The 12,174-nt window shown below is 60.5% G+C and overlaps 1 protein-coding gene across 2 annotated transcripts; it reads right to left on the bottom strand.

Annotated features, from left to right (window-relative positions):
* Positions 1-5,335: 5,335 nt before the first annotated feature.
* On the bottom strand, positions 5,336-9,678 carry NXPH3 (neurexophilin 3). Of its 2 annotated transcripts, XM_053673293.1 has the most exons (3): positions 8,086-8,294; positions 7,260-7,360; positions 5,336-6,887 (listed from the first exon to the last, which is right to left on the bottom strand). In XM_053673293.1, exon 3 carries the CDS (start codon positions 6,804-6,806, stop codon positions 6,183-6,185), a length of 624 nt encoding a protein of 207 aa, XP_053529268.1. In that variant the 5' UTR covers positions 6,807-6,887; positions 7,260-7,360; positions 8,086-8,294; the 3' UTR covers positions 5,336-6,182. The 2 variants fall into 2 exon arrangements, with proteins under 2 accessions (XP_053529268.1, XP_037005759.2); XM_037149864.2 differs by lacking the exons at positions 7,260-7,360; positions 8,086-8,294 and adding an exon at positions 9,245-9,678.
* Between the last annotated feature and the right edge of the window lie 2,496 nt (positions 9,679-12,174).

Genomic DNA, 12,174 nt, shown 5'->3' with positions numbered 1-12,174 from the left:
TTCCTCTTAGACAGCGGCTCCGATGTGGACCGAAACCTCTTCCCCTGGAGCTCCTGGCACCGTGGAGACCAGCTGGAACTTATAGAGGCTTTATTAAACAATATTTGTTGAATGAATAAGTACTAAGAGAACAGAAGGGTATTAACGTATGATGTCCACAAAGCTTAAAAATAGCCTGGCTCAGAGAGCCCGGGTTTCCGGATCCGTCCCTGCTGAGGCTGTGGGCTGGGCTGGGCTCTCTCCTGCCTTCAGAGGGAGGAGCTAGTTGGGGCCCAGTACCAAGGAGGTGGGTGTCCTTCCTAGTCCCCAAGGAACTACATGGCCCTTCTAAAGCTTGCCTAGTCATTCCCTTTCGTCTACTCCCCAGGTGGATGACCCCTGAGCAAAGTCCCTGTTTACAAGGTCATGAATTTCCTCTGGTGGGTGCAGAGGTGCCCCTATTTCTTAAGCCAGGTCAATTCAAGAGGAATCAGAACCATGACCACTCCCACCCAGTGTCCTGGGCAGGGCCAGGGGCTCAGGAGAGCTCAGGTCTGAGTTTAATCAGTCTCTGCTGGTCTCAGTGTAAACGCAACCCACCACTGAGGGCTGAGGGCTCAACAGCCTGGCGCTCCACCTCCCGAGGCCGGGTCTGCCCTACTCCCCCACTTGGCCATCCGCCCAGCCCGGGCCTTGCTGGCTGGCCTACGCAGCGTGCGCCTTTGTCTCCGGGTGGGAGATGCACCTCACCCCCGCGGGTTCCCCGGGTGATGGGAGGGCAGCCAGTGCTGTGCCCTGTCAACCACTCCCCCCCACCCCCGTCCCAGGCCCGCTTTTGCATCGGACTTCCAACACTGTGTTGTCGCAGGTAATTAAAGGTTTTTAATTAAATTAGGATCCCATCTGGCTGGGATCAGTCAGGCCCTTAACGAGGATTCTGTGTCACCAATATCAGAATGCGGATGGGGACTGAGACGTGTGGGGGCTGAATTGGGGGACTAAAGGCCTTCCAGACGAGGCTAGAGCATCCTTCGGAGCCCCTCAGTGGCTCCCTGCGATGCAGCCACAAGTCATTCCGCCTCCCCAAACGGAAGCTGTGTGCTTTGATGCCGGAGACAGGGCGGAGGACCAGAGCTCCCCCACATTCGTTCTTGTCTGTGAGTCTCTGAGACCTCTGAAGGGCTGCACGATAGGTGAGCACTGTCTCATTTCCACCGGCGGGGACACCGAGGTCCACAGAAATAAAGTGCTCAAACGCATCCACTGGATCCGCCGGGACCGGATTTAACTGCTAGAAATGGAGACCAGGTAAGGTAGAAACTTGAAAGAAATGAGAGAGAAATGGGATTTTTTTTCCGCCTAAAAATCTGATGATAGGCAGCCTAGGGCTGGTATATTTCTATCCCACAAATTTTTCAGGGAACAAGATGTTTCTGATCATTTTCAGACTACGGTTCTTATTCTCATGGCCTAAGATGGCAGCCAGAGCTCCAGCACTCACATGCATATTCCAGGCAGCAGGATGGAAGATGGAACAAAGAAGGGCTCAGCTGTCTTAAGATCTCTGGGAGTCGCCTAATGACCCTTTTGCTATGTCACTGCCCATATCCAGTCACATGATCACACCTTAGCACAAGGGAGGCAGGAAAATGTATTTATTTTAGGCAGCCACGCTCCCAGTTAGAAACTGAGGATTTCATGACTGTGAAGAAAGGGGGAAGAGATGCTATAAAACCATCATCGGTCTCTACCACGTGCGTTGTGGGGCAGAACCAGGGCAGGAACCCAGGCCTCCTACGTCTGGCCCGGGTCCTTCCACCCGGCCGTCCCAGGAGCAAGGCTGTAACTGACATCGACCCATCTCCAAAGACAAAGAGGAGGAAGTGGGTTTGTTGAGCAGTTTATCTAATTCTCCCGACAATGCTCCAGGGGAGGTGGATGCTGGTTTTTCACATAAGGAGGCTCTGGGAGATTATGTCATTTGTCCAAGCCACCTAGCTAATCAATGACAGTCCCAGGATGGGGACCCAACTCTATCTTCCCACAGCACTTGTGTGGCTCACTCACTGGCGGCCTCTGTAGTTCAGGAAGTGCCAGCCTGCGTCTTGGGACCACTCAGCCAGGTGGCCCTGCAGTGATGAACCAGGCATCTTTCTTTGGGGTTGTTTGTTATTAGGTCAGGCTTTGAGTTTGGCAGGTCGACAGGAAACCGGGTCCTCCCCTGGGGGGCCAGAAGCCGGTCCCCAGCTGCTGAGTGCCAGGTCTCCTCTGGCATGTGTACTTCGGCGATGGCAGCAGTTGCCACTCTAGGGCTTGGGCGTCATCAGCGGGTGCTGCCCCCACCTTATGTTGCTCCTGCCTAGTGGGACTGGCGGTGCCTCTCCTCGCCTGTCACCCCAGCCCCCGGTTTCCCCGACGGTATCATAAGACTCAGAGTCTTTGGAAGTAACATTTCTCTCTCCCACTCTCAACCATGACATTGGATCACTTTCCAGCACAGAGCAACTGGCTCATCGTATCCCCCACCACCCCCTACACCAGCAGTCCCCAACCCCCTGGCCGAGGACTGGCACCGGTGGGGTCGGCAGCCTTTTAGGAACAGGTGGACAGGGAAGCTCCCCTGAGCCCCGCCTCCTGACCCACCTGAGCTTTCCCTCCTGTCCCCACCCTCACCACCCCCACCCCGTTCATGGAAAAACCAGTCCCTGGTGCCAGAAAGATCGGGGGCTGCTGCCCTACACATATGCACTCAATGCTCCAGGTCCCTGGTCTCCTCCCTTTGCCCTTGGACACCCCTACCCCACACGTGCATCCTTCTCTGAGCTTCCCTGCCCACCCACCGCCTCTGAGCAATGGGCCAAAGGAGTCTGCCACATGCAAGGTCACCAGCATTCCTGCCAAAGAGGGGGAAGGGGGTGACTCAGTTCCTGCTTGCTCATCCCAGGAAAGGAGACTGAGGGGGGAGGGACCCAGACACCGGTTTGCTTTGCCTCAAGCTTCACTGCGGGGAAAGACTTGGCCCTGCTGCCCCAGTGGGCATCCCCTCCGATTAGCTTCACAGGCTGCTGGGCAGACTCACCCATTAGAGATGCAAATACTGAGGCCCAAACAGCGCCTGGACCAAGTCTGAGTGCAGAAGTGGTCTCCAAGGGTTCCCCCACGTCCACACTGCAAACCTTGCCCTCAGGAAACCTCCAGTCTGATGGGGAAAGCACAGACCCTGGCTCCCAGACTGCTGGGGAGAGGCCATGCCATGACCTCAGAGAGCCCTGGCCTGGCAGGCGTGTCCTGGAGCCTCTGCTAGGATGGAGATGGCAAGAACCCACCCTGGGGGAGCAGGGCCACGGGACCCCAGCCTGGTCACCGAAGGGCAGTGGTGGGTGGGGAAGGGTGTGTGTCCGTCTCAGTGAGTGGGTCCCTCTCCCAGGGGATGCCAGAGCCATTGCTCATCAACGGAGCAGAGGTTGGCACCTTTGTAGCCAGAGGCAGCTGGATGGACCCCTTACCCTTGTGAAGACAAATGGTGGAGGAAGTATCATGATGGCAAGAATAGTAGGGCCCAGAGGGTGATTCCAAAAGAATTATGATTTCAGAGGATATCTGCCAGCAAGATCCTAGCTGAGAAGAGCAGCCGGGTGATGGGGAAGGCAGAAAAGGAGGACGAGGCGGCAGGGTGTGTGTGCGGGTGAAATGAAGTTATTAAAACGAACCCGCCCCCCGCGCAGGCGGAGCTGCACGCCAGGCAGGCCGGCCCTCCAGCTGTCGGCAGCATCTGGCTCTCCACAGGGGGACAGGAGCCAGAGGGGGCGGGTCAGAGTGTCCCCGGGTCCTGCTGACAGTTCAGCCAGGCCAGACAGAGGAGGCCCCAGAGCCACCTCTTGCTACGCCCCCCTGCCAGAGTCCTCTAGTACCCACAGGGGCTCCTGGCTGGTGTCTGGGGCGTGGGCCTCTGCCAGTGGGAGGGTGCACCAGATTCCACAACCATAAGCCCCCTGCAGCAGGGCCTGGGGCCCTGGGCCTCTTTGAGCACAGAGTCCCCGACCTCAAGGTGGGAAGGGACAGGGTGGTATGGCAGTGTGGGGGTGTCTCGAGTCTGCCCAGGAGAGGTGGCCCCAGGACACGTGGTGCAGGGCAAAGAACAGAACTAGGAATGAGCCCAAGTCATGTGCTTTTTCTGAGTCACTTATGCAAGGTGGCTTCTAAGGTCCCATCCAGCTTCCCTCTGCAGTGGGAGGGAGCCTGGTCCACGCTGAACGCCGCTGGACAGGCAAGGCAGGTTGGGGCGGCAGGACCCTCCTCCCTCCTGCTAGGTAGGACTCTCCTCGAGGTGGCTGCAGGGCCAAAAGGGACCCAGGGGACCTGAGTGCTGCCCTCTAGACCCAGAGTGACCTCCAGAGAGGACACTGTGATCTTGGTAGTGAGGGTCCAGCCTTCCCCTCACTGAGCCCCAAAGGGCCCAGCCAACTCCCAGACGAGGTGCCACCAGCAGCCACCCATTCCAAGGCCCTCCTGTGGACTGTGGCAGGGGAATGGCTGATTTAAGTCCCTGTCTGTCCCCATTCCACCCTGGCCTGTGCCCTCACTATAAGGTCATCAGACTGAAATCCTAACGCCCCTGATTCTCTGAAAGGACGCTTCCCAGGAGAACCGCCCCCCCAGGAGAAGCAGGGGCAAGTCACAGCCAGGGGTGAGCATCACAGGTGTGTCCTCATCCTGGGCAGCCGGTGCCAGAAAGGAGCTTGGAGGTCGTCTGAAGGTCCTCAAAGTGTGACCCCTGAGCACAGAGCGTAGCACCCCCCAAGGGTGTTGCTTAGAAAGGCAGGTGCTTGGGCCCCAGCCAAGCCCACTCGGGATGGGACCCAGAAATCTGTTTTAACAAACCCCCACGCTGGTACAGAGGCCCCCGTCCCGGAACCTCTGGGCCGGACCAGTTCCTCATTTCATAGGGAAGGAATGGAAGGCGAGCCAGAGAGTGGACTTGCCCAAGGCCACAGAGCAAAACACTGAAGGACCTGGGACACCCGACAGGCCCGCCCACCCGCCAGCTCCCCCTCCCTGCGCTGCTTTGGCAGCCACCACCGCTGTGAGGGCCCTGCAGCCCCGCCAGCTGGCCTGTGGGGGGCCCGGGGCCCTTTCCCCTGACCAGACTCCAATGCCCTGGGAAAGCTTTATTCCCCGCTCCGAGAACACGGTTCGGCACACAGAAGCTGACAATCGGGTGATTTCACAAGACTCCCCCCACCCACCCACCCACACACAGACACCACGGAACAGGTCCAGCGCGCCCTCCACAGTCTGGCCTCCCCCAGCCCCACAGCCAAGAGGGGAAGCAACATCTCCATCTGGCCCCGACTGATATTGAAGGGTGGCTGGCTGGACAAGGAGGCTCCCAGAGGAGCCAGCAGAGCTGGGTTGGAGGAGGGACACACAGCGTGCGGGGGGGGGGGGGCCTCCACCTACCCCCCGTTACTGGGAGAGCCACGGTCACCCCCGCCTCAGCTGGAGGACCAGTGTCCCATCAGCACGGGGAGGGGTGGGAGCACAATGGCAAGAGAGGAAACTTTGGAAAGGGGTGGCCTGGCTGGGGGCAGATGGCCGACGATCTATTTGTCACAACATCGAAGACTCCAAAGTCACCACTTCAGCCTCAAGCTGAGCTCAGTCCACGGTCCAGGACAAGGGGCTCCAGGCTGCCCGCCGAGCGGGCCTGGACAGCTCCTCCTCCGCCGGCCCCCAGCGCCGGCTCCCAGGAGGCCCCTTTGCGGCCATCCTTCCCTTCCCACTTGGTGTCAGCACCGAGGAAATAGCCCTCTCCTCGTTGCTGTGTGGTCTCAGGATGGCAGGGAGGGAGCCGGGGTTTCAGATTCCTCTCCAGGGCTTTATTGAGGCCGTGCTGGTCTGCCGGCCCCGGGGCCTCCCTGGACACAGCATCTGCCTCCCGCTCAGTGGGGACACCCTGTGAGGCGACGAGGAGAACCCACTCCCCGCCAGTGCGCCTGTGCCCTCCTCGCTCCGCGACCTCGGGATGGGGCCCCGCACCTGAGACCCCTTCCCCACCACGTGAGACTTGGCCTCTCCTTCTCTCCATCCCACTCCCGGCCTGAGACCCCTCCCCTTCCCTGCCCAGTGTCCAGACAGATGGCCTCCTGTGCGGGCAGGCCTGTCCTTCCAGCCCCAGCCTGGCCTCTGCAGCCTGCCCGGGGTCAGCCAGAGGGGTAGTAAGGAGTGTCGCTGTGGGAGTTGTAATCCGGGCACACCTTCTGGACCAGCCTGTAGTCCGCACTATAGAAGGCAATGTAGACGCAGACGACTTTGAAGGGCTGGGAGCAGCTCCAGGTGGCTGAGCTCTGCGCGTGGTCTCGGGAGCAGGTCTTGGCCGGGTCGTGGGTGCAGAGGGAGGTCCGGCGACCCCGTTCCACCTTCTCCCACTCCATTCGGCAGTTGAAGATTTTGGAGGCCTTGGCTTCGATGAAGATCTGCTGCTCCTGGTGGAACTCGACGGCTTTGCTGGGGGGCACGAGGCTGATGGAGATGTTGCCCTGGCCGGTGGCGTTGTGTCGGAAGTGGACGCTGAAGGTCCCGTTCCCGTGGTCCACGATCTTCCCCGTGACGAGCAGGTTCAGCGTGACCGTCTTGATGTTGGAGTAGAAGTCGCCCCAGCCAAAGATTTTCTTCACCTTGGCTGAAGGTGAGGGGCTGTGGTTCGGGCGGTTGGGGGGCTGCCCGAGGAAGCCCCAGGCCTCTCCAGGTGGGGCCAGCAGCCCTAGGAGACTAGAATTGGCCAGGGGACGGGACTTAGGTGAGATGTGGCCCCGCTTCCGAGGCATCCGGGGCTGCGGCTGGCTCTCGTGGTCATCACGCTCAGGGTCCTCTGAGCCAGGGGGCCCATCGTCCTGGCCACAGATGACCTGTGGGGGGAGTCGGGATAGGTGTGAGAGCCCTGTCCCCAGAGGACCCAGGAGTTCTGGTCCATTGCTTCCCGTCACCAGCATCGTCTCTCTTGGTCTCTTCCACTGACCTGGGGCTGAGGGGCCCCTGCACACTGCCCACTGCCCACTTATGTTAGGGGCCCGGTGTACACTGGCTGCTGTCACGGTCCCATCTCCTGTTCTGACACCCTGGTCACCCCCTTCCACCTCTCCTCCTCACTGTCTTGCCTCTGGCCACTATTCAAAGTCTAAAAAGATGGATGAGAATTCTCTGCAGTGGACCATGCCTCCAGGAGTTTGTGGCCCGTACCCCTGGGGGGGGGGGGGCCAGGCGGAAGGGGGAGGCCCAACCTGAACTTGGAAGAGCCGCTGTCCGATGGCGGAAGCACATCCCTGTGCTGGCAGAGCCCCCAGACATAGCAGCAGCAGCAGCAGCAGCAGCGTCCCTGCCTCTGTGGAATCCCAGGCTGATGGGGGGACACACAGTCTCTGCCCTCAGAGCCCCAAGGCAGACAGGAGAGCTCCACCCCAAAGCTGGAAGAGCCCCCCTGCCCATTTGACAGGAGAGGTCCAGCCCCTGCCTTTCTGGGGGCTTCTGTAGTCTGCTGGATGAGGCACAGCTCTACCCTGGGACAGTTTCTACCCTCAGGGCAACATCCTCCCTCCAGTGTAAATGCAAGAGGACTGGGGGTGGGGGGGTGGGGCTGGAGTGAATTTCACACTGAGGATGGCCGAGGGAGCAGCAAGCAGAACACCCCCGTGGGGAACCGCTGACGATGGCAGGCCAGGCGTCACCTGCACTCTGAGGTAGGGGTTCTTCTTACCCCTGTTTTACAGAGGAGCACCCAGTTTTCAAAGGCTGCGTCACTGTAAGGCTCGGTCACCCAGGGTGAGCCTCCCTCCCCCCGTACCGCACCCTCCCAGCCCCGCAGACCAGAGGTGCCCCAACCCCCATCCCCACCCCGAATCTCCTGTAAAACTGCCCAACTCTGCGGGACCACTCTGGCAACAGGCGACTCCCGGGGAGGCTTCCTGGACGAGCAGTGGGGAGGGCCAGTGGGGCGACCTGACCGAGCGCAAACACGGGACAGCTCTGGAGGGCGTCCAGCAGCGGACAAGGTTTCCTGAGGGCAGCTGCCTGGGGTGTGTCTGCGCAGCGTTTGACCAGAGCACTTACCCTGTGCGGCTGTGTTGCCAACACCGAGGGCACCTGTTTACAGCCGGGTGGCATCTAGATTTGCGGGTGTCCCTGGGGGGGTGAGGCTGGGGGATGCCTGAGGGCTGGAGTCTGGAGGCAGGGCTGGGCTGGGGGCTTCTGCTCCCGGTTCTGACCCTGGCCCTGTGGGCAGATGTGTGCAGTGGCCCTGCCTGCCCGGCCCCAGGGGTGGGATGGGACAGCAGGAGGAGAGGCTCCTGGGGGTTAGACTAAAGGCCACAGACCTGTGTGCGCTTGGCCCCTGGGGGTCACAGCCGAATGGGTGGAGGCTGGGGAGAAGGGCCGCAAGTGGATGTGAGAAGGGAAGGGTTCTTCCGCACAGTGAACGGCACAGGGGAGATGGCAAAGGGGATTATTGTTTTGAGGAAAGGGGCAGGTCCAGATGTGGAGCTGAGGCTTCTCCAAGACAGGATGGGGGTGGGGCGCTGGATCGGAGAGGAGTTAAGACCTGGGCTGGGGCCTGGGGTGGGGTTCCCGGGCAGCCGTGAGCAAGATCAAGAGGAGCAGGATCTGGGTGCCCAGCTCGGCTTCCGCGAGAGCCTGGGGCGGGAGCCGCCTGCCCAGGTCCTGTGGGGCTCCGGCTGCGCGCAGCCGGGAGAGGAGAGGAAAACAACAGGCGGGGAGGGCGGGAGCGGGAGGGAGCGGGAGCGAGGGACGCAGGGGCCGACCCCGCCTGGACCGGCCCCGCGCGCTAGGGGACCCACAGCCCGGGGCCCTCTGGGTCCCCGAGATCAGGAAAAAGCCCAAGCCCCCCGACTTGACGAGGCACCAGCTGCACAACCCACCCCCTCGCCCCCTCCACGCGTCCTGGGCTGGCGCCTGGACGGGGTCGGGTAACCCTTGGCGACCTAGCTACCGGCCTTTTCCCTCGTGCTGGTCGCACCTCCCGCCACCAGCGGCCGAGTGGGTGGGCCAAGCAAACACCCGCTCTCCGCCCCTATTAACCCTTTCTCTACCTTCTTGGGTCTCAGACCCGCCCTCTCCCCTAGCCTTCAGGCGTTCCCTCCATCCCGGGGATGCTGGGGGGAAGGGAGAAAGTTTCCGGGCTCGGAAGCTTCCCGCGCTCTCCCCGAGTCCTCCGAGCCCCTGCCCTCCGCGCAGCTCCCCGCGGACCGCTTACCAGATAGAGGCTGCCCTGCACTAGGAACACGAAGCAGCAGCGGGTCAGTTGCATCCTCCTCCTTTGCTCTCTTGCCCCTTTCTCTCTTTTCCTCTTGGGGTCCCAGGCCCCTGCCTCACCCCTGCTCTTTTCAGGAGAGGCGTCCCATGCTCTGGTCGCTGGTGACTCGCGGCCCTCGCTTCTGCCAGTCGCCTCGGACCGACCCCGCCCCCTTCGGTCCAGCTGTGCAGCCGCCGCCCCCTTTCCCTGGTCCAGCTGTGCGCCCCGCTGCCCCCTCTCGAGGTCCCAGATGTGCGCCCCAAGCGCCTCGAGGGGCCCCAGCTGCAAGGTGGCTCTGCCGCTCCAGATCTGCGCTTGGCGTCCCCCTTGGTTCCACCGGCGCGGCTCTCGCCCAGATGTGCTGGGGACCCGCGCGCGCGCCCGTCCCTAGTGCTAATTTCCCTGACCAGACGGCCCCTCCCGCCCCGTCGTGGCGCGCCCCCTGGCGGACGCCCCTGGCGGCGCCGAACCTGTCCGCCGCTGCCCGCGCAGCACCCGCCAGACTGGAGCGCTCCTGGCGCCCAGGCGGCTCCTGCTGCCTCGTCCCTCCTACAGGCGGCGGCGGCAGCGACAGGTACTGTGAGCCCAGCCAGTACCTCTGGAGTTAACTCCTCCCCTGCCGGCCCGCAGCAGCCCGGGGACCCAGGACAAAGGAGGCTGGACGGGGCCGGGCAGGGGATAGGCGATGCTGGTGGCAGAGAGAGGGTAGTAGCCTGTGGTGAGGTGCCCCACCTTCCTCACCCGTGTGGCACGGCGTTAGGCATCTGCTGCCCTACCCTCAACCCTAGGAGACCTGGAATTTGGAAAGACCATTTTTTCCAAATCCATTCCAACAACAAAAAACAAAACAACAAAAAAACAAAACAAACAACAACAAAGTCTTCCTTAGTGCAACCTCTCCCCACAGTCGAAAGTCCACTTTCTGTCTGTTACACTTGCTTCCTTGCTGAGGGAAGTTCTTCTGGGTGTCTAGCCTGTACTCCTGTAGTTGTAATGTCAGTTTCTTTCCTCTTCTACCTTACTCAGAGGGGTTGGAATAACTGTTCTCACACCCTAACACACACACACACACGCACACACACACACACACACACTTCAGTGCAATCGCTGTGACAGGACACTTTGGCTAATGCCCTGGGCTGAAAAGGCTACTAGGGGTCAGGCTAGACACCCAGAAGAACTTCCCCAAGAACTTCTGAGGCTTCTGAGAACTTCTTCTGAGGGTTCTGAGAACTTCTGAGGCTGGGGTCAAGGGTTAGGGTTAGTGAAATGGGCAAGGCCTCTGTGGGGGCTGCTCCTCTGGTCCTCATTCTCACTGACCCTGTGACCTGGGCAGTCACTAGGCTGGGACGTGGAGCTCCTATTCCAGTGGGGTCCCTGGTTATCTCTGGTCTCTGCACATTTCCAGAGCAATGAGGAAAACAAGACCCTGATAGGAGATTCTCAAAGGTAAGACCCTCCCCCCACTAATCTTTACATTTCCTTCCAGAAATTTAGAGCCCCTTTTATCCTTAGAAAGAGCAAAGGTCAGGTCCTAGTACCCTTTGAAGGTTGTGAGGGTGAGGAAGTACCCCAGGATCTGGAACGGCCCCAGCCTGAGCTGGGCCCAGTGGGTGGGCATTCTGCTCTGTGGCCCTCAGGTCCCAGCTTGGTCTCTGGCTGCAGCCCTCAGCAGGCACCCAGCCTCCTCCCCCACCATCTGCCAGGCGGGTGCGCTGAGAATGCAGATGAATCTTAATACCAGCCTGGGCCAAGTGCAATGAGGGAGACAGCTTCTGCAGAACCCAGACAGCGTCACAGAGCCCCCTGGGTTCCCAGGCACCCTGGGCGGTACCAGGTGCCCCAGCCCTTCCCTAGTGGTGGTGGTAAGGCCTGTGTGTCTCATCAAAGACCCCAAAGGCCAGGGGAGGAAGGAACAGATAAATCCTTGTCTGGCCTTGGGGCCTCCTGTCCGGGCTGGGAGGAAGGAGCCGGCCACCTGAGCGTGGGCAGCTGGTTCTGGCGCGCAGCTAGGCAGAGGCAAAGCTGGGCCCACTCCTTGTACATCTCCAGAAGGCCCTGTCCCCAGGAGAGCGGTGTGGCCCCGCAGAGTAAGTACAGCTTCGCAAGCCAGACGGCTCTGGATTCCACCCGCTGTGTGACCTTGGGCAGGTTGCTTTGGTTCTCTGGTGCCAGTTTCCTGATCTGTTGCTGCAGGAACAAAGTGAGACAAAATGTACAAACAAAGCGCAGGCACAATGGCTGGTGTGCAGTCGTGGGAGTGCAGCGAAGGGAAGCTCTCGCCTTCCCACTTCCCACACGTTTGCTCTGCCTGCACCTCCTGCCAGGCTCGCCCTCACTGCCCTCTTGGCCATTCCTGGCTCTCACTTCCTTCAAGTTTTCCCTCTGCATTCATCCATCAACCATTAATCAAGCCTGTCCTCAGGGTCAGGCACCAGGCCAGGGGCTGGGATACGGAGATGAATGGGACACCGTCCCTGCCCTCAAGGATCTCACTGGCTAGTGCTGAACCAGGACATGGAAATCAATGATTATAATAACTCAGTGTGGTGAATGGAATAATAGATTCCTGGACCGGGCATTATGGATGCAGCAAGCATGGTGCAGACAGGGGCAGGGCGGGGCAGGGACGGCTTCCCGGAGGAGGTGATGCCGAAGTTACGAGGAGGAATCAGCCAGGCAAGGGCTATGCCTGGCAAGGGGCACTGACTGATCTGAGGCTCGGAGGCTAGAAGCGGAAGCAGTTTGCTGTTACTGGAGCTCAGAGGGGAGAAGAGGAAGCTGGAGCAGAAGGCTGGGACCAGCCGATGAAGGGTTTTATGTGTCAGGTCAAGGGACCAGGGCTTTTGTTTATGAGGATCTATCGCAAGCAGGGTTGTAATAAGGAGGAT

Source organism: Artibeus jamaicensis, unplaced genomic scaffold (genome assembly GCF_021234435.1).
Source record: "Artibeus jamaicensis isolate MK-2021 breed Jamaican fruit bat unplaced genomic scaffold, CSHL_Jam_final contig_1998, whole genome shotgun sequence".
NCBI lineage: Eukaryota > Metazoa > Chordata > Mammalia > Chiroptera > Phyllostomidae > Artibeus > Artibeus jamaicensis.
The sequence above is the reverse complement of the archived record's forward strand: the minus strand, read 5'-3'. Positions and strand labels throughout refer to the sequence as shown.